The sequence below is a fragment of the Ranitomeya imitator genome, chromosome 3 (genome assembly GCF_032444005.1).
Source record: "Ranitomeya imitator isolate aRanImi1 chromosome 3, aRanImi1.pri, whole genome shotgun sequence".
Taxonomy (NCBI): domain Eukaryota; kingdom Metazoa; phylum Chordata; class Amphibia; order Anura; family Dendrobatidae; genus Ranitomeya; species Ranitomeya imitator.
Window position 1 is genome coordinate 488,577,747 of NC_091284.1, and position 21,795 is coordinate 488,599,541.

The 21,795-nt window shown below is 45.1% G+C and overlaps 1 protein-coding gene across 2 annotated transcripts in view; it reads right to left on the bottom strand.

Moving 5' to 3' along the window:
- Positions 1–21,795, bottom strand: part of IL1R2 (interleukin 1 receptor type 2) — a 92,880-nt gene that overhangs the window by 67,410 nt on the left and 3,675 nt on the right. For both annotated transcript variants that reach the window (XM_069757596.1, XM_069757593.1), the window contains exons 2-4: positions 19,479–19,561; positions 12,228–12,474; positions 3,870–4,050 (exon numbers count right to left, since the gene is read on the bottom strand). In XM_069757596.1, coding sequence (XP_069613697.1) covers positions 3,870–4,050; positions 12,228–12,474; positions 19,479–19,560 — 510 coding nt within the window. In that variant the 5' untranslated portion in view covers position 19,561. The remainder of the gene's footprint in view (positions 1–3,869; positions 4,051–12,227; positions 12,475–19,478; positions 19,562–21,795) is intronic.

Consider the following 21,795-nt stretch of genomic DNA (forward strand, 5'->3'; position numbering starts at 1 on the left):
GAGACCTCCTCAGACCACAATTTGGGATTCGCCCCCTTCTTGGTGAGGGCAACCAAGGGAGCTACCAAACTTGAGAAATGCGGGATGAACTGGCGATAATAATTGATGAAACCCATAAAGCGCTGCACCGCTTTAAGAGAATGGGGTTCCTGCCAGTCCATCACAGCCTGTAGTTTGGCAGGATCCATAGCCAATCCCTGGGCTGAGATGATGTAGCCTAGGAAAGGTAAGGACTCCTGCTCAAACATACACTTCTCCAACTTGGCATAGAGGGAGTTTGCCCGTAGGAGGTCGAAGACTTTGCAAACATCTCTCCGGTGGGAGTCAATATCTGGAGAGTAGATGAGAATATCATCCAGATAGACTACGACCGAGGTGGAAAGCATATCCCGGAAGATATCGTTCACAAAGTCTTGGAAAACGGCTGGGGCATTACAGAGCCCGAAGGGCATCACCAGATATTCATAGTGCCCATCCCTGGTGTTAAAAGCCGTCTTCCATTCGTCCCCCTCACGGATGCGAATCAGGTTGTAAGCACCCCGCAGATCTAATTTAGTAAATACCCTTGCTCCCCGAAGCCTATCAAACAGTTCAGATATCAAAGGCAAAGGGTATTTATTCTTAACTGTGATGGCGTTAAGACCCCTGTAGTCTATGCATGGACGCAATTCCCCACTCTTCTTCTGCACGAAGAAGAACCCTGCCCCAGCAGGTGACACTGACTTCCTGATGAACCCTCTTGCCAGATTTTCCTGGATGTACTGTGACATTGCCTCCGTCTCCGGGAGAGATAGCGGATAGACTCGACCCCGGGGAGGCTCAGCACCAGGCAAGAGGTCAATAGGACAGTCATAGGGGCGATGGGGCGGAAGGGTCTCCGCCGCCTTTTTGGAGAATATGTCTGCATACGACCAATACTGCTTGGGGAGAGAGGAAAGATCTGCGGGTACCTCAGTTGTAGCTACCTGAACGCACTCCCTCTGACACCTACCCCCACAAGATTCACCCCATCCCAGAATTCTGCCTGAGGACCACTCGATATGAGGAGAGTGGTACCGTAGCCAAGGTATTCCCAACAGGACCTCATCAATTCCCTCTGGAATGACGAGCAGAGAAATAATCTCCTGATGAGATGGCGACATGGACAGAGTAAAAGGGATGGTCTGGTGAGTTATCTGTGAGGGCAGAGTCGACCCATTCACCACTCGTACCGTTACAGGTTGAGCTAGCATAACCAGAGGTATTGCGTGGCGTTGGGCGAAGGCAGAAGACATAAAATTGCCCTCCGCCCCAGAATCCACGCAGAGCTCTACCGAGTGGGAGAATGAGCCTATAGTAATTGTCCCCTTAAAGGACAATTTAGAGGCAAACGTCACCGTGTCTAGTGTACCTCCACCTACGACCACTAGACGCTGACGTTTCCTCGACCGCTGAGGACATCTGGTGGCTAAATGTCCCGACTGCTGGCAAACATGACAGACCCTGAGTGCACAAGCGGTCCGGGACTTAGGTCCCGCTTGTGACACTTCCCTGGCCTCATGTGACTGAGGAACCAGGACCGGAGATTCCAGAGGTTTGGCGAAAGTAGGAGCCAGCCGAAACCTCTGCCTACACTGGGCTCGCTCTAACCTCCGCTCGTTAAAACGGAGGTCAATTCGAGTGGAGACTGTTATTAACTCCTCCAGTGTGGCAGGAATCTCCCTAGTGGCCAGAGCGTCCTTTACATGGTCAGCCAAGCCCCTCCAAAATATGGGGATAAGAGCTTTATCCGACCATTCCAGCTCAGATGCTAAAGTGCGGAATTGGACGGCAAAATGACTGACCAAGGACTCACCCTGAGTTAATGCCAGCAGTTGGAGCGCAGTGTCATGGGTGACTTGAGGTCCTAAAAAGACCTGTTTTAAAGTGCTCAAAAACAGAGGAGCACTCTGCACCACATGATCGCCACGCTCCCACAGCGGCGTAGCCCATTCCAATGCCCTGTCCGACAATAGAGACACAATAAATCCCACCTTAGCCCGCTCTGTGGGGAAACGTGCAGCCAGAAGCTCAAGATGAATAGAGCACTGACTCACGAATCCCCTACAAAATTTGCTATTACCAGAAAATTTTTCTGGCAGCGGGAGGCGAGAAAATGTCGGAACAGGGGTGGCAATGGACAAAGTTGCTGCAGCCACGCTGGCAGCCTGTACAACAACTGCGGTAACATCCACAGCTGAGGTTGCGCTCTCGAGAGCCGCCAACCTACCCTCCAGCTGCTGTATATACCGCAGGGATTGCTGTTTGTCCGTCATCACTAGCCAGACCCTGGCGCTAGTGTAATGTTAGGGCTAGCGGAACGCACCAAATAATAAGACTGATAGTGTACGGTGCGTTCGTAGCCCGGGGTCCACCGTGCAGAGATGGAACCTGCTGCTGAGTAATGACGGACTATATGGCACTGGCGGTCACAGCAATAGACGCTGATACGTGTGTGACACGTTGAGTGATTTGTCGGGCGCTAGATAGCAGCCATACTCCATACGCGAACAGTCATACAATAGGGTTGGGGTATTTAATGAACGACTTGCACTCACAACAAACACACGTATTCAATTGTACACTAGCGCATGGCCGTGCGGTCATGCGCAGTTTATATAATTGCAGGACAGGAAGTGGCCACAGAAACTTTGCCCTTCAAGGACCTGCCAAGAGGACCAATGGAATGCGCTGCAGAGCCAGAGCACATGACCCTCGATCTCCAACGGGAGATCTTGCTCTGGGCATGCTCAGTGTGCGCAAACAAGGACTTAGTCCCAGGGAAGTCCGCTCGCCGCTGACCAGCACTGACTTTAATGGCAGGAGCTGAAGAAGCAGCAGTAACTCTCTGTACAGAGTGAGAGCGAGCAAGACACTGGGAGCGACGTCCCTGCTGAGCAGACTCCACTGCGGCTGGAGGAGAATGGGAGACCGCAGCGGAGATGGATCGAGATTCGCCCTGTGCAGCAGAGGAAACTCGACTCCTAACACCCTGCAGCAGCGTTTGCTGCAGGGAAGATATGAATAATAGTGTTTAAAATAAAGATCTAAGTGCCCCCGCCCTCCCACCCCCTGTGCGCCCCCCCCCCTTCCCCCCCAGCTGTTCTGAAAATACTCACCCGGCTCCCTTGTTGGCTGTCGCTTCTTCCTGTTCTGGCCGCAGCTTCTCCTGTATGCGGTCACGTGGGGCCGCCGATTACAGTCATGAATATGCGGCTCCACCCCTATGGGAGGTGGAGCCGCATATTCATTACTGTAAATGAGCGGCCCCACGTGACCGCATACAGGAGAAGATGCGGCCAGGAGGGGAAGCAGCGCCGGCGAGGGAGCGAGCCGGGTGAGTATTTTCAGAACAGCGGGGGAGGCACACAGGGGGCGGGGGGCACATAGATCTTTATTTTAAACACACTTATTCATATCTTCTCTACAGCAAATGCTGCTGCAGGGAAGATATGAATCGCGGCTTCAGCACCAGTGGGGGGGACAGCGCTTAATGTAGCGCTGTCTCCTGCACGGCACATGGACTGCACACGGATGTCAGTCTGCGGTACGTGCTTTACACGGACCCATTGACTTTAATGGGTCCGTGTAATCCGTGCGCTCCCACGAACACTGACATGTCTCCGTGTTTGGCACACGGAGACACGGTCCGCAAAAAATCTATGACATCTGAACAGATACAATGATTTTTATGTGTCTACGTGTGTCAGTGTCTCTGGTACGTGAGGAAACTGTCACCTCACGTACCGGAGACACTGACGTGTGAAACCGGCCTAAGAAAGAGAGTGTATATTTTTCACTGACTATGTAATGTAATGCTTCCTGAGGGAAAATATAGAGAAAAATCATACCTTAAACCAATTAATCGTCATATTCATATCTTCTGTTATAAAATAGGGTAAAGCCGGGCAAATCATCTCAAACTCCATGCTTTCAAAAGCAATTTGCTCATATTTAACATAAGGGAAGGATGCTGGGGTGTCACTCATGACATTTAGCGACAGTGATATTTCCACACAGTAAGATGCATTTCTGAAAAAAACAAAAGTGAAATTAAGTTTAGTTGATGTATGTATCAATAGTTTTTGCTTACCACAAATTACATAATCAGGCTTCTAGGAAATCTTTGTAAATGAGTGTATATAAATAAAAAATGTGTAGGCAGAAATCATGTTGGACAGAACCTGATAAGGTGACTGATGTAGGCTTACAGGGTGAGGTGGATTCTCGAAGGCTACGTTCACATTTGCGTTGTGTCGGGTGCAGGTTCGGCAACGCATAGCGACGCATGCATCATGTGCCCCTATATTTAACATGGGGGCGCATGGACATGCGTTGTCTTGCGTTTTGTGATGCATGCGTCATTTTTGGCGCAAGCGTCAGGGCGCAGAGGAGGCAGCAAGTTGCATTTTTTTGCGTCCAAAATCATGCCAAAAAAGGACGCATGCGTCACAAAACAATGCGTTTTGCATGCGTTTTTGTTTGCGTTGTGCGTTGCGTCGCCAACGCAGCACCGCACAACGCAAATGTGAACGTAGCCTAAGTCATAGGCCAAGGTAAGCAGCATGGACAGGAGGTCATAATGTAGTGGAGCAGGCGTGGTGTTTTAATGGCAGAGTTGTATGCTTGCAGCAGATAGATGGTTAACCACAGGACAGCAATGATGAATAGGCAAACTGAGTTACATTGATTGCAAAGATTGAGGTGTGAACAGCACCATGAACAATTACAAATGTGGTTGAAACTTGATTACAGAGATAGGTGTGTAGTACACCTAGGTGAGCTGGACTGAGATTGGAAATAAATGCTGGCAGACCAATTGAAGTCAGGAGATGCAGGAGATAATCAGAATGCTGGATGGAGCTAATTGGTAGGTGAAGCAACTCCTAGCAAGAACATGATTGCTCAAAACTATACTATCTCAATACTCAATACAGGACATGCCTGAGACAGCCTTAAAACATCTTAGGCTGGAGTCACACTAGCTTATTGCATCCGATGCTCAGCTGTGGAGGAGGCGGAGAAACTAATTTCTCCATCTCCTCCATTGCTGGAGTCAGCGTATATCGCACCGCACTCGGATGATATCCAAGTGATGTGCGCTGTCTCACTCTCACCCATAGGCTTATATGGGTGCGAGTGAGCCAAGAGTCGGCCTAGTGTCCGTGACAATCGCAGCATGCTGTGATTGTTTCGGACCGAGTTAAACGGCCGACAAAACATCGGCTGGTGGGAGCTGCCCCATAGTTTAACATTGGTCCGAGTGCAATGTGATTTTTTTATTGCATTGCACTCGTCCGTTTTAGTCGCCAGTGTGACCCCGGCCTTAGGTGATGATGTTGGAGGTGTTTGCCAGATTACCACAGTAACCCAAATTATTACCAAAAATAGGATATATGAACCCATTTCAATATCAATCAAAATAACAAAAATCTTGGGGGTACCTAAGGTATGTCATGTGCCAACTATTACCACCAAGTAAAAAATAAACACTATCTACCACGTTATATCAAATTTCAGTTTAATCTTTATTAAATTGGTAAACAACACAACAACAGAGAATCCATAAAAAAAACCTGTTAGAAAACAGAATAAGCAGCGTGGTTACAAATCAGTAGGGCACAATACAGAATAGTTTATACACTACATTCAATGATAGTATAATCAATCATAATACATGATTATGAAATAGAAGCTGAGTTCAAAAACCATCCTCCATACAATACAATAGAAAACACCCTTCATAACATGTGAATGGAGCCTCTAATCAGAATAACTGTTCGCAATAAATCAAGCTTAGCCAGTCTATAAATATCACGCCTTATCAAGTTAAGGAACTTAACAGAGGCAGATCGAGACAAAAATTTCCCATACTGACCACATGCCATTTTGTGCCTAACCACACTGCCATAGTGATGCGGCCTGGACAAGTATAATAATAATCTCTCTATTTATATAGCACCAACATTTTTCGTACTGATTCACAGACATTATCATCACTGTCCCCGATGGAGATCACAATCTAAATTCCCTATCAGTATGTCTTTGGAATCAAAGGAGAGGGCTACAGGGGAAGGAAACAAAGCAAAGCATCTGAACCGAGACGGGTGAGTAAGTGACAAAAGTGTATTTCTCGTTAGCTTTTAGGTGTAAAGTGTACAAAAATAAAAAATATAAACAACATGACTAGTTGCTGTCGCAGGATGAGGACCCTATACTACTAAGACACAGCTTACGTGTCATGTTAATTTACAAAATGTATTTCCTGAGCAGTTAAGGCTCATTTCAACTTCTATATTTAAGGTCTCCAACTGTCTCATGGCAGTGCCACTTTCATGTATGCATACTGTAGCAAAAAATGCATATTTAGTTTGATTTTAGTGCAATATCTCAGCCAGCTTTCAAAATTCAAAAGACACAAAGGGATTAATTAATTAAGACTGGCATTTTGCAACTGGCATGCACCGCCGAAAAAGATGTTACTCCAGTACATTTCATGAAAAATGTGTGCCACTAAAGTGGCACAAATTTTGATGAATTAAATAGGTAGACTTCATCTTGCCCTGTCCCATCTCTGCCTACTTTGGAAAAGCTGGCCATGACAAGCTAAAAATGTCCAAAGTCACTACATTTTTGTGCAAAAACCTTAAAAAATCAGTCCTTTAGAGCTTTGTAAAGTCATACATGCAGGGAGTGTTGATAGTTTTGCCATCATCCTTTGTGGCACTATATGGAACAACTGACTGCAGAAAGTTTGCTGGATTCCATAGGACATTTTAAATTTTTTTGATGTGAAGATTAGAGTTTACATATAAAAGTGTTTAGTAAATGAGACTGAAATGTTTCTTAAGGTACCTTCACACATAACGATATTGTTAACGATATCGTTGCTATTTGTGACGTAGCAACGATATCGTTAATGAAATCGTTATGTGTGACAGCGACCAACGATCAGGCCCCTGCTGGGAGATCGTTGGTCGCTGAACAAAGTCCAGAACTTTATTTCGTCGCTGGACTCCCTGGAGACATCGCTGGATCGGCGTGTGTGACACCGATCCAGCGATGTCTTCACTGGTAACCAGGGTAAACATCGGGTAACTAAGCGCAGGGCCGCGCTTAGTAACCCGATGTTTACCCTGGTTACCATGCTAAAAGTAAAAAAAAAACAAACACTACATACTTACCTACCGCTGTCTGTCCTCCAGCGCTGTGCTCTGCACTCCTCCTGTACTGTCTGTGAGCCGGAAAGCAGAGCGGTGACGTCACCACTCTGCTTTCCGGCTCACAGCCAGTACAGGAGGAGAGCAGAGAAGCAGAGCGCAGCGCTGGAGGACAGACAGCGGTAGGTAAGTATCTAGTGTTTTTTTTTTTTTACTTTTAGCATGGTATCCAGGGTAAACATCGGGTTACTAAGCGCGGCCCTGCGCTTAGTTACCCGATGTTTACCCTGGTTACCGGCATCGTTGGTCGCTGGAGAGCTGTCTGTGTGACAGCTCTCCAGCGACCAAACAGCGACGCTGCAGCGATCCGGATCGTTGTCGGTATCGCTGCAGCGTCGCTTAATGTGAAGGGGCCTTTAATCTCATATTAGGAAACAATGTCCTATGTAATGTCTAAATAGATAGATCCTCTTTTACACTAGTTCTGATCTGCCACTATACAGCCTTAAGGCCCCTTCACATTTAGCGACGCTGCAGCGATACCGACAACGATCCGGATCGCTGCAGCGTCGCTGTTTGGTCGCTGGAGAGCTGTCACACAGACCGCTCTCCAGCGACCAACGATGCCGGTAACCAGGGTAAACATCGGGTAACTAAGCGCAGGGCCGCGCTTAGTAACCCGATGTTTACCCTGGTTACCATGCTAAAAGTAAAAAAAAAACAAACACTAGATACTTACCTACAGCCGTCTGTCCTCCAGCGCTGCGCTCTGCTTCTCTGCACTCCTCCTGTACTGTCTGTGAGCCGGAAAGCAGAGCGGTGACGTCACCGCTCTGCTTTCCGGCTCACAGCCAGTACAGGAGGAGTGCAGAGCACAGCGCTGGAGGACAGACAGCGGTAGGTAAGTATCTAGTGTTTTTTTTTTTTTACTTTTAGCATGGTAACCAGGGTAAACATCGGGTTACTAAGCGCGGCCCTGCGCTTAGTTACCCGATGTTTACCCTGGTTACCAGTGAAGACATCGCTGGATCGGTGTCACACACGCCGATCCAGCGATGTCTTCAGGGAGTCCAGCGACGAAATAAAGTTCTGGACTTTATTCAGCAACCAACGATCTCCCAGCAGGGGCCTGATCGTTGGTCGCTGTCACACATAACGATTTCATTAACGATATCGTTGCTACGTCACAAATAGCAACGATATCGTTAACAATATCCTTATGTGTGAAGGTACCTTTATTAGTATATGTGAAAATGTAAAGTTGGCCATATACATGTGTATGGAGGCCTCCCACTCTCCCCCAACAGATATTGTGAAAGGAGATAAGGATCAAGCAGTTAGAATTTAAACTCATGATCCATTTGTTTTCTTGGTAGATAAGCCACTGTCAGTTGATCTTGTTGCTTGTTTGGCTGTTGTCATAGAGAACAGAACACTATGCCAAGTCAAGGGTTCAGCTTTAGTAGTGCCTGACTTGCATACAACTGCTCTCAAACAGAGGAGTAACCAGACTGTCCTGGACTACTGTTCCATTTAGATTGCATGGTACCTTGGCCATGCAGCTCAGAGGTTCCCCACAGACTTGTTGAGTTCTACCTTGAATGAATGCACAGAACCCTCCAGAGAAACAGTATTGAGTTTTCTTCATAGTCAACATGACCAACCTACTATAGATGAGAGGATCTTTAGAAATTGGAATTCACCTTCAACAAATTATCACCAAATATTTGATTTGATGAGAATAAATTTGCTTAAATCTCAATATTGAAAAGCTTGTAATTGCATGGAAAATACATGTGAGGGAGAGGAGAGGGCGAGAGAACCCCACTGTCCATAAGAGCTTACACACTACAGGAGAGAACTTCACTGACCTTAAGAGCTTGCACACAGGAGAGAGAGAGGACCCCGCTGAGCATAAGAGCTCACAGTCTGCAGGAGAGAGAGGACCCCGCTGAGCATAAGAGCTCACACTCTGCAGGAGAGAGAGGACCCCGCTGAGCATAAGAGCTCACACTCTGCAGGAGAGAGAGGACCCCGCTGAGCATAAGAGCTCACACTCTGCAGGAGAGGACCCCACTGAGCATAAGAGCTTACACACAGGAGAGAGAGAACACCGCTGAGCATAAGAGCTCACAGTCTGCAGGAGAAAGAGGACCCCGCTGAGCATAAGAGCTCACAGTCTGCAGGAGAAAGAGGACCCCGCTGAGCATAAGAGCTCACACTACAGGAGAGAGAGAACCCTGCTGAGAATAAGAGCTCACACTCTGCAGGAGAGAGAGGACCCTGCTGAGCATAAGAGCTCACACTCTGCAGGAGAGAGAGGACCCCGCTGACCTTAAGAGCTCAAACTCTGCAGGAGAGAGAGGAGGACCCCGCTGACCTTAAGAGCTCACACTCTGCAGGAGAGAGAGGACCCCGCTGACCTTAAGAGCTCACACTCTGCAGGAGAGAGAGGAGGACCCCGCTGACCTTAAGAGCTTGCACACAGGAGAGAGAGAGGACCCCGCTGAGCATAAGAGCTCACACTACAGGAGAGAGCCTCACTGACCTTAAGAACTTGCACACTACATGAGAGTGAGAACCTAAAGGTACCTTCACACATAACGATTTTGTTAACGATATCGTTGCAACATCACACTTTTTGTCACGTAGCAACGATCCCACTAACGATCTCGTTATGTGTGACAGCGACCAACGATCAGGCCCCTGCTGGGAGATCGTTGGTCGCTGGGGAATGATCAGGACCTTGTTATGGTCGCTGATCACCCGCTGTCATCGCTGGATCGGCGTGTGTGACACCGATCCAGCGGTGTGTTCACTTGTAACCAGGGTAAACATCGGGTTACTAAGAGCAGGGCCGCGCTTAGTAACCCGATATTTACCCTGGTTACCATTGTAAAAGTAAAAAAAAAAAAAACAGTACATACTCACATTCCGATGTCTGTCACGTCCCCCGCCGTCAGCTTCCCGCACTGACTGTGTCAGCGCCGGCCGCAAAGCAGAGCACAGCGGTGACAGTTTCAACGATGCCGAAGTCTTTCCCCTGATCGTTGGTCGCTGGAGAGAGCTGTCTGTGTGACAGCTCCCCAGCGACCACACAACGACTTACCAACGATCACGGCCAGGTCGTATCGCTGGTCGTGATCGTTGGTAAGTCGTTTAGTGTAACGGTACCTTAACTAATCTTAAGAGCTTACACACTACAGGAGAGAAAGAACCCTACTGAGCATAAAGGTACCGTCACACTAAGCGACGCTGCAGCGATACCGACAACGATCCGGATCGCTGCAGTGTCGCTGTTTGGTCGCTGGAGAGCTGTCACACAGACAGCTCTCCAGCGACCAACGATGCTGGTAACCAGGGTAAACATCGGGTTACTAAGCGCAGGGCCGCGCTTAGTAACCCGATGTTTACCCTGGTTACCAGTGTAAACTTAAAAAAAACAAACGCTACATACTTACCTACCGCTGTCTGTCCCCGGCGCTGTGCTTCTCTGCACTCACTGTGAGCACAGCGGCCGGAAAGCAGAGCAGTGACGTCACCGCTGTGCTTTCCGGCTGCCCGGCGCTCACAGCCAGAGCAGAGAAGCACAGCGCCGGGGACAGACAGCGGTAGGTAAGTATGTAGCGTTTGTTTTTTTTACTTTAACGATGGTAACCAGGGTAAACATCGGGTTACTAAGCGCAGGGCCGATGTTTACCCTGGTTACCAGCGAAGACATCGCTGAATCAGCGTCACACACGCCGATTCAGCGATGTCAGCGGGAGAGCCAGCGACGAAATAAAGTGCTGGCCTTTCTGCCCCGACCAGCGATATTACAGCAGGGGCCTGATCGCTGCTGCCTGTCACACTGGACGATATCGCTAACCAGGACGCTGCAACGTCATGGATCGCTAGCGATATCGTCCAGTGTGACGGGGCCTTAAGAACTTACACTCTGCAGGAGAGGCTTACCCAGTGCCTATGGAGATGGAAAACAACTCTGCCATACAAACTGTATTCCACTGCAAACCGCTAGTATGTGATGGCTGTTACAGGGTCACTGGTGTTTTACATGAGGGGAGATATGTGTCACAATGATTGCTTTCCTGCATGATGTAAAAGCCATAAATGTTTTCTCCTGCATTATATGTGCTGAGAGCAATCCAGTTGCTTATATGGGCATGGCTTTTAAGGTGGGTAGGTCAGAGATGGGCGGGCGCCTACCCACCATATCTCCACCTCCAGGGTGTGTCTGGAGGTTATTAAATGTCCAACTAGTTGTTTTTTTCCGGTGTCTATGTGTGTGGAGGAAAGCAAGCCTCCTGATTGCTAGCTCCTGCGAGAGCTGCCGTATGTGTTGTCCCAGAGGACCTGGGCAGGATGTTGTATGAATTTTATATTTTCATTTGAGCCGGACAAGCTGTTTTTCTGTTACCATTTAGTTATTTTGGTTTGAGGCAATAAACCACTGAGAGACTTTAACCACCCGTGTGTCTGAGGAGTTAAGCATGTCAGCCCCTCACAGCGCCCATATACTGCACCCCCCACCCCCCATGCAATTTATGATTTTGCTAGATATCATAGCTGTGGGTCATAATGGTGGAGAAGCCCACGCAGTCATACAAAAAGACATTCAGTGATGATTACGTTTTTTAAAACTACGAATTGAACCTTAAAGTGTTTGAATTTGTGTGCGCCAATTAGCTCCTCATCCACTAATTGGTACATGCGTTCACACACAGAATTATTCACACAGCTCTGTGAGTGCCTATTTAATATACAAAACATAATGTGCATCTGAACATACAGTATTTGGTAAGTTCTTTTGTGAATTGTCCCATTAGCAGTTGCCCTTCTTCCAGGGCCGCCTATATGCAGCCACATGTTCTTCATGATTAGTAAAATCCAGGCATGATAATGATTAAGGCTTCATGTTGAAATCAATACAAAAAGCAGGTGCAGAAATCTTACTGTTCCCGGTGTAAACTGGACAGCCTCATTGAAACTATGAGATACAAAATGTATATTTGTTGATTGAAAAGTAATATAACTGAAAGTATTACACACCTCAAAATGCAAGTGTAGATCCCTGTATCCTCTTCTACAGCTGGTAAGAACCACAAGGCGTCTGTTTTTCTCTGTATTCTAGGCTCCTCTGTAGCATCCAGGATCTCTGAACCTTTTCTAGTCCAAACCAATTGAAGTGCAGAAAGGTCCAGTGTTACATACTGTAAGATTGGACACTCAATGGTAGCTAGCTCTTCAGCTAGAACATAATAACCGAAAGAATGTGTGATCTGATCTTGACATTTGTCTATATGGATAAGACAAATAAGTACTGTGTTACTCTCTCTGAATACCGTATATGTAATCTATTTTAAAATCTTACATGCCAAACACTAACATTGTAGAAAGTGTAGCTTTTCAACAGTTAAAATCTAGGTTCAAAGCTGAAGTTTAATATACAGTTTATATATATATATTTTGTGGACCTGGAATTGGTCTCCTTCTTCTCGCCCACTTGCAGGATGCATTTGCACTGTTATTTTCGTGATGTCCCTTCCTTTCCCCTTGTTGTTCCTTCCCTCCCCCTTTTTCTCCCCTCTCCCCCTCTTTTTCTTTTCTTTTTTCCCCCCCTTTCCTCCCCCCCTTTTCCTTCAGGACACGTCTTAACCTGATGTTCATGGATTTCTCATGTTATGAGACTGTTGCATTATATATTCTCTTCTGTTCTGTATGTAACCAGTTACTATGTTGATATGGTCATTAATATCTATATTGATTTATGTAATATTATTTTCTAGATAAGTGCCTTGATAAAGGCTTATGGCCGAAACGTTGGCATCCTGTATGACTGGTTATCTTGAATAAAACAAGTTTGATCTATTTTTCTCTGTGGTCTCAGATTAATACATCTTCTATATATATATACATTTATTTATTCCTTGTAAGGTGCACCGTGGCCATAAAAGAAGGTCTAAAGAGTAAAAATGTCTCCTTGTGGAGATCACCAAGTTGGTGTAGAGAGACTTATAGGCCATGCAATGCTCCTCTGGGAATTTAAAAATGCAAGTATCCTCTCCAGAAAGGAAGAGGACTAGAACTCTAGTGCAATCTATTGGACGCAGAAATCATAAAAGTCAATATCCACCTTTAAAAGGCCTTTACACACGACTTAGGATAAGAAGCCAATAGAAAAACCCTTTAAAAAGTTGATATTGACTTTTTGGATTGCTATTTCCAATAGACGGTACCAGTGTTCCTGCCCTCTTCCTCATTGAAGAGGCTACTTTTAAATTTCCCATTAAACATTGCATGGCCTATAAGTCCCCCTACTCCCAACTTGGCACTCTCCACTAGGAAAAACTTTTCACCTTAGATCCCCTATCAGAGGCCTTTCACCCAGCCAAAACAGTTCTAATTTGCACTGATGAGGGGTAATCACCCCAAAAAACATATGTCTGCAAATGGAGCTCATAGTTTGACTTTTACTCTGTAGTTCTAGGGGATAGAAAATTATTGAAGTACTCAGCTGCTAGATCAGCACAGTCACAAATGTATGTGTTTTAAATGGATTAATTTTTGTAATTTAAGTCTATCTTTAAAGGGGTCCTGTACTCTAAGGTATTTAACCCCTTCATGACCAGAGGTATTTTCGTTTTTGCATTTTCGTTTTTTGCTCCACTTCTTCCCAGAGCTATAACTTTTTTATTTTTCCATCAATATGGCCATGTGAGTGTTTGATTTTTGCATGACGAGTTTTACTTTTGAACAACACCATTGGTTTTAACATATCTTGTAGTGAAAAACGGGAAAAAAAATTCCAAATGATGTGAAATTGCAAAAAGCGCAATCCCACAGTTATTTTTTATTTTGCTTTTTTACTATGTTCACTAAATGCCGAAACTCACCTGCCATTGTAATTCTCCTTATTATTATGAGTCCATAGACACCAAACATGTCTAGGTTCTTTTTTATCTGAGTGGTGAAAAAAATTCCAAACTTTGTTAAAAAAATTGCGTTATTGTCCAATACCTGTAGTGTCTCCATTTTTCATGCTCTCAGGTTGAGCAAGGGCTTATTTTTTTAACTCCAAGCTGACGTTTTTAATTATACCAATTTGGTGTAGATATGATCTCTGGATCACCCGTCGTAGTGACCAAAAAAAGTAATTCTGGCATTTTGACTTTAGCGATCAGGTTAATACTTTTTTATTGATAGATCGGGCGATTCTGAACACGGCGATACCAAATATGTGTATGTTTGATTTCTCTTTTATATTGTTTTATTTTGAATGGGTCGAAAGAGGGGTGATTGGAACTTTTTTATTTATTTATTTTTTATTTTTTAAAAGGCCTCCTTCACACGAGCACTTTTAAGTTCATATGTGGTCCATTTTTTAAGGACCGGAAATACGCGCACACATTTTATTCAATGATGGTGAGCACATGTGTCCATGTGAAAAACCCGCATACATCTCAGTTTTTTGTGTTGTGCAGCACAGACAAAATGCCTGCCACACAAGTGCACACTGATGAAATACTAATGACATCTTTGTGTCATCAGTATGATATGTAGCGGCGCCTGGAAAGAAGCTGTACAGTTCGTGCCATTCCCAGGTGCTGAACGGCTGCTGAAGGCAACGCTCATCATTGCCTCTTGCTCGTGCTGATCTCAGGAGACAATGATAAGAGTTGTATTCAGTAGCGGCTGTGCAACTCCTGTGTAAAATAAATAATTAAATAAAAAATAGCTTGGGCTCCCGCACAATTTTTATAACCAGCAGAGGGAAAGCTCATGGTTTGGGGCTGATTTTAATAACCTGGGACAAGGGACAATACTGCATGAGATTCACAGGCTGTTAATAACAGCTCACAGTTGTTTGCTTAGCCTTTAGGCCGGCTTCACACTTGCGAGTTTTACGGACGTAAGAGCGCAGAAACTACGTCCGTAAAACTCGCAAAAAATACGGCACAATTATTCTCTATGCCCCTGCTCCTATCTGCCGTATTTTACTGATCAGTATTATACGGCTTTCTACGGCCGTACAAAATCGCAGCATGCTGCGTTTGTCACCGTACTGCGCAAGAAATACGCCAATGAAAGTCTATGGAAGCGTGAAAAATACGGATTTCACACGGACAAGCAGTGTGACTTGCGAGAAATACGCAGCGCTGTTAGAGAGAAAAGCCGGTAATTCAGTGCGGTGTACAGTAAAATCACACTGACAGCTTACAGTAGAATAGGTAGAATAAATGTGTACACATAGAATAGGTATATATATATATATATGTCAGTGAGACACATATATGTATATATATTAATATTTATTCCAGCGCTATACAGCTTGAAAGCCGGTAATTCAATTACCGGCTTTTTCTTTCTCCTTCCTAAAACCCGACATGATTTGAGACATGGTTTACATACAGTAAACCATGTCTTCTCTCCATTTTTTTTGCAGATTCCACACTACTAATGTCAGTAGTGTGTATCTGCAAAATTTGGCCGTTCTAGCTCTTAAAATAAAGGGTTAAATGGCGGAAAAAATTGGCGTGGGCTCCCGCGCAATTTTCTCCGCCAGAGTAGTAAAGCCAGTGACTGAGGGCAGATATTAATAGCCTGGAGAGGGTCCATGGTTATTGGCCCCCCCCTGGCTAAAAATATCTGCCCCAGCCACCCCAGAAAAGGCACATCTGGAAGATGCGCCTTTTCTGGCACTTGGCCACTCTCTTCCCATTCCCGTGTAGCGGTGGGATATGGGGTAATGAAGGGTTAATGCCACCTTGCTATTGTAAGGTGACATTAAGCCTAATTAATAATGGAGAGGCGTCAATTATGACACCTATCCATTATTAATCCAACTGAATGAAAGGGTTAAATAAAACACAAACACATTATTTAAAATTATTTTAATGAAATAAAAACAATGGTTGTTGGAGTATTTTATTCTACGGCCAATCCAGTCACTGAAGACCCTCGTTCTGTGAAAAAAAAAAACATAATAAACCAACAATATACTTACCCTCCGCAGATCTGTAACGTCCAACGATGTAAATCCTTCTGAAGGGGTTAAAACATTTTGCAGCAAGGAGCTTTGCTAATGCAGGCTGCTCCTCGCTGCAAAACCCCGGGGAATGAGTCTAAATATAGATCAATGAGCTATATTTAGCTTCATTTGCGGTGAGGCGCCCTCTGCTGGATGTTCATAGATCGTGGGAACTTGCCTAGAAAGCCTGGGAGCTTTCTAGGAAATTGGTTGGTTTATTATGTTTTTTCTTTCACAGAACGAGGGTCTTCAGTGACTGGATTGGCCGTAGAATAAAATACTCCAACAACCATTGTTTTTATTTCATTAAAATAATTTTAAATAATGTGTTTGTGTTTTATTTAACCCTTTCATTCAGTTGGATTAATAATGGATAGGTGTCATAATTGACGCCTCTCCATTATTAATTAGGCTTAATGTCACCTTACAATAGCAAGGTGGCATTAACCCTTCATTACCCCATATCCCACCGCTACACGGGAATGGGAAGAGAGTGGCCAAGTGCCAGAAAAGGCGCATCTTCCAGATGTGCCTTTTCTGGGGTGGCTGGGGGCAGATATTTTTAGCCAGGGGGGGGCCAATAACCATGGACCCTCTCCAGGCTATTAATATCTGCCCTCAGTCACTGGCTTTACTACTCTGGCGGAGAAAATTGCGCGGGAGCCCACGCCAATTTTTTCCGCCATTTAACCCTTTATTTTAAGAGCTAGAACGGCCAAATTTTGCAGATACACACTACTGACATTAGTAGTGTGGAATCTGCAAAAAAAAAGGAGAGAAGACATGGTTTACTGCATGTAAACCATGTCTCAAATCATGTCGGGTTTTAGGAAGGAGAAAGAAAAAGCCGGTAATTGAATTACCGGCTTTCAAGCTGTATAGCGCTGGAAAAAATATTAATATATATACATATATGTGTCTAATGACATATATATATATATATATATATATATAGACAGTATATATATATATTTTTTTCTTTTTGGGACACATGGATCATTTCTATAGCGGTATGTTGGTTTTGCAAGCCTGCGAGAAAACCACGCAGTACGGATGCCATACGGATTACATACGGAGGATGCCATGCGCAAAAAACGCTGACACACCCTGCCTACGGAGGAGCTACGGACCACTATTTTCGGGACATTTCAGCGTATTACGGCCGTAATATACGGACCGTATTTTCATACGCTGAGTGTGAAGCCGGCCTTACTGGTGAATTTAAGGGGGACCCCAGAAAAAAAGTGACATAGAGTCCCCCTAAAAATTAAATCCAGCAAAGGATAAACAGATAGCTGTGGGTTATTAACAGCCTGAAAAAGGGTTAGAGATATTGCCCCCTCCCCCAGGCTACCAACATCAGCCCTCAGCCTCACTCTTCCCACCAGCCCTGTGATGGTGGCAAGTGGGGTTATATTTGTGGGATTGATGACAGCTTTATATTGTCAGATGACATCAAGCCCATGGGTTAGTAATGGAGTGGCATCTATAGGAGCCATATCTGGGATCCTTATGGGGTATTGCCCCTTGTCCCAGGTTATTAATTCAGCCCCCAGACATGGGTTTTCCCTCTGCTGGTTATGAAAATTTTGTGGGAGCCCATGCCATTTTTTTAATTTAATTATTTATTTTACACAGGAGTAACCCTGCTTCTGCTGAATGCAACTCCCATCAATTGTCTCCAAGCGACAATGCCTTCATCAGCCAGCGCCTGGGAGCAGCACGAACTGTACTGGTTTTCCCAGGCACTGGAATGTATCACATAGACACGCGGACAGCACACAGATGTAAAACACTGACACAAGGACAGCAAACACGGACACACGGATGGCACATGTGTATCACATATGTACACATGGGACCATAGATCTCATCAGTACTGTTTTTTCCAGGACAGGAATCACCAGGATGTGTGAAGGAGAACTTTTGAATATTTTCTTTTAAGGAACGTTAACAAAGCAGATATATTCTCACTTCCATGGTAACCCCAGAGTGAGCACAATATTCACATTATTGCATAAGTTAGGGGAACAAACAGAAAAGAGAACATAAGCTAAATGGACACTTACAGAGAAAATTACTTTCTAGGTACACAAGTGCAGAAAAACATTTTCTGTGCAGGTTCCCAGGTACTCATAGCACCCAGTGATTGGGAACAGAACAGTTAGCTATGCTGAAGGGGCCACATCAAGGCTCCAAAAAAGTCAAGACTGGAAAGTATACCTATAAAGTATACCCGTCACCTTCCGGGATGCTAGCAGTGGTGAAATGTGCTCAGTTGAGGAGCTGCACAACTCCATCAACTGGATAGTGGACGTGGCTGGATACTGCATGTCCACCACCTATTCTAATTAACAGCCGGGGTCACAATGCAGTTGATGGAGCTGTATGTTCCCACTCCGCATCTGAGCACATCAAGCTGCTGCCAGATATTGACCTATCCTGACTGTAAGCCATGACTATAATAGTCTCAGAAAACCCTTTAAAGGGAACCTGTCACCCCCAAAATCGAAGGTGAGCTAAGCCCACCGGCATCAGGGGCTTATCTACAACATTCTGTAATGCTGTTGATAAGCCCCAGATGTATCCTGAAAGATGAGTAAAAGAGGTTAGATTATACTCACCCAGGGGCGGTCCCACTGTGATGGGCGTAGAGGTCCGGGGCCTCCCATCTTCTTATGATGATGTCCTCTTCTTGTCTTCATGCTGGGGCTCTGGCGCAGGCGTACTTTGTCTGCCCTGTTGAGGGCAGAGCAAAGTACTGCAGTGCGCAGGCGCCGGGAAACGTCAAAGAGGCCCAGCGCCTGCGCACTGCAGTAATTTGCTCTGCCCTCAACAGGGCAGACAAAGTACGCCTGTGCTGGAGCCGCAGCTTGAAGACCAGAAGAGGAGGTCATCGTAAGAAGACGGGAGGCGCTAGAGCGGACCGCGATGCCCATCGGACCCGACCACAGCGTGACCGCCCCTGTGTGAGTATAATCTAACCTCTTTTTCTCATCTTTCAGGATACAACGGGGGCTTATCACAGAATGCTGTAGATAAGCCCCCTGATGCCGGTGGGCTTACCTCATCTTCGATTTTGCGGGTGACAGGTTCCCTTTAATTTTAGAGAGTAATAGTGGGCATCTTCCTTCTGGCAAAAAGCTTAATTTGTACTTTTTCCAGACTGTCATTTTAAATACATAACCCATTTAATAAAATTAGATGCAGAAAAAGAGCACAAATTCAGTTTAATGACAAGTAATACACGAGCATTGATAATGACACTTTACCTCCACTAGAAAACCTGTAAACATTTAATCCAGTCGTCTCTAACAAATATGTTCCAAACATGACCAATGGAATCCAAATCATTCTGTAAAAAAGAAAAACTGTTGAATCAACTATGAACAAATCAGGACATTTATAATTGTTTTTATTGTTCTAGCGCTGCCTGTAATTGCGCCAAAATTAGCAAAAGGCTCACGATGAATGGTAAATTTATTGTAACTGCCATTGCAATTTTTGTTTCTATTCATAACTGGAAAAAGTAGAATAAACATATTATGCCACCGTTTATACAGTAAAAAATTTATATTTTTTAAAAATGTTTTTAAAAATTAATAAATCTGACAGAAGAACAGACTATGCTTACACAATCGTGCACTTTAAATTAAGAGACAGATAATACTCCAAAAAGACACAAAATTCTTCATAAACGCCTCATACTGTTTAAAGTGATTTAAAAACAATTACTGCCAAAAAAGTGGATCAATTAGAATAATATCTTCCCCTGTGATGTTTATTCACCATTGTAATGTTATTCCAGTGCATACACATGAAGTATGAGTATCTAGGCCCGCATATGTTGTGTAGAGAAGCATGATAATCTGACATTTATTACAGTTTAGAGAAGCTAACCAATGAGTCACCATACTATCATATACAGTACTGTGCAAATATTTTAGGCAGGTGTGAAAAAAATGCTTCAAAGTAAGAATAATTCCAGAAATAAAAGTGTTAATTAGTGATGGGCGAACCCCTGGATGTTCAGGTTCAGCAGGTTCGGTCAAAATTTTTTAAAAAGTTCAGTTTGGGTACCAGAACAGTACCAGAACCCAATTCCAGACCCCATTCAGATGAATGGGCGCCAGAACACCCATTGTTTGCCACACTGTCATCTGCATGACAGCACAAAAAAACATTGCCTCTGATCGGCGGAAAGATTCAAACTGGCGGTCAGAGAGCTACAGTTCCCATGCTGTCAGATGACAGCATGAGCCATGTTGTGAATTCTGTTGTCGGGCTCCCTCCTGTGGTCATGAATGGTACTTCGGCTGGTTCTATCCATGGAATTCCTCTGGTGGCTGTGGGTGTTTCTGAGTTTCCTTCCACAGGTGACGAGGTTAATTCGTTAGCTGGCTGCTCTATTTAACTCCACTTAGATCTTTGCTCCATGCCACCTGTCAATGTTCCAGTATTGGTCTTGTTCACTTCTGGATCGTTCTTGTGACCTGTCTTCCCAGCAGAAGCTAAGTGCCTGCTTGTTTTTCTCTGGTTTGCTATTTTTCTGTCCAGCTTGCTATTTAATTTGTTGTCTTGCTTGCTGGAAGCTCTGGGACGCAGAGGGAGCGCCTCCGCACCGTGAGTCGGTGCGGAGGGTCTTTTTGCGCCCTCTGCGTGGTCTTTTTGTAGGTTTTTGTGCTGACCGCAAAGCTACCTTTCCTATCCTCGGTCTGTTCAGTAAGTCGGGCCTCACTTTGCTAAATCTATTTCATCTCTGTGTTTGTATTTTCATCTTTACTCACAGTCATTATATGTGGGGGGCTGCCTTTTCCTTTGGGGAATTTCTCTGAGGCAAGGTAGGCTTTATTTTTCTATCTTCAGGGCTAGCTAGTTCCTTAGGCTGTGCCGAGTTGCATAGGGAGCGTTAGGAGCAATCCACAGCTATTTCTAGTGTGTGTGATAGGATTAGGGATTGCGGTCAGCAGAGTTCCCACGTCCCAGAGCTCGTCCTATATTATCAGTAACTATCAGGTCATTCCGTGTGCTCTTAACCACCAGGTCCATTATTGTCCTGACCACCAGGTCATAACAGAGCCAGCAGCCGTGACCGGAGCTAAAAAGTTTACCTCCAGTCACAGAGGCGTCGACCAATGAGAGAGTACTACTCCTATCAGCCTATGCCTGCTGCTGCTAATAACAGCGAGAGCAGCCATGAATGAAGGGAGTATTCATCAGCTGGTGCCTGCACTATAAATGAATCCATATTAGGGGGCCGTGCCTGAACAGTAAACGTAAAAAAAACAAACACTACATACTTACATTCCGGTGTCTGTCCCCCGGCGCTGTGTTTCTCTGCACTGTGAGCGCCGGCCAGCCGGAAAGCAGAGCTCAGCGGTGACGTCACCGCTGTGCTTTCCGGCTGGCGCTCACAGTCAGTGCAGAGAAGCACAGCGCTGGGGGACAGACACCAGAATGTAAGTATGTAGTGTTAGGTTTTTTTTACATTTACGCTGGTAACCAGGGTAAACATCGGGTTACTAAGCGCGGCCCTGCGCTTAGTAACCCGATGTTTACCCTGGTTACTCGGGGACTGGCATCGTTGGT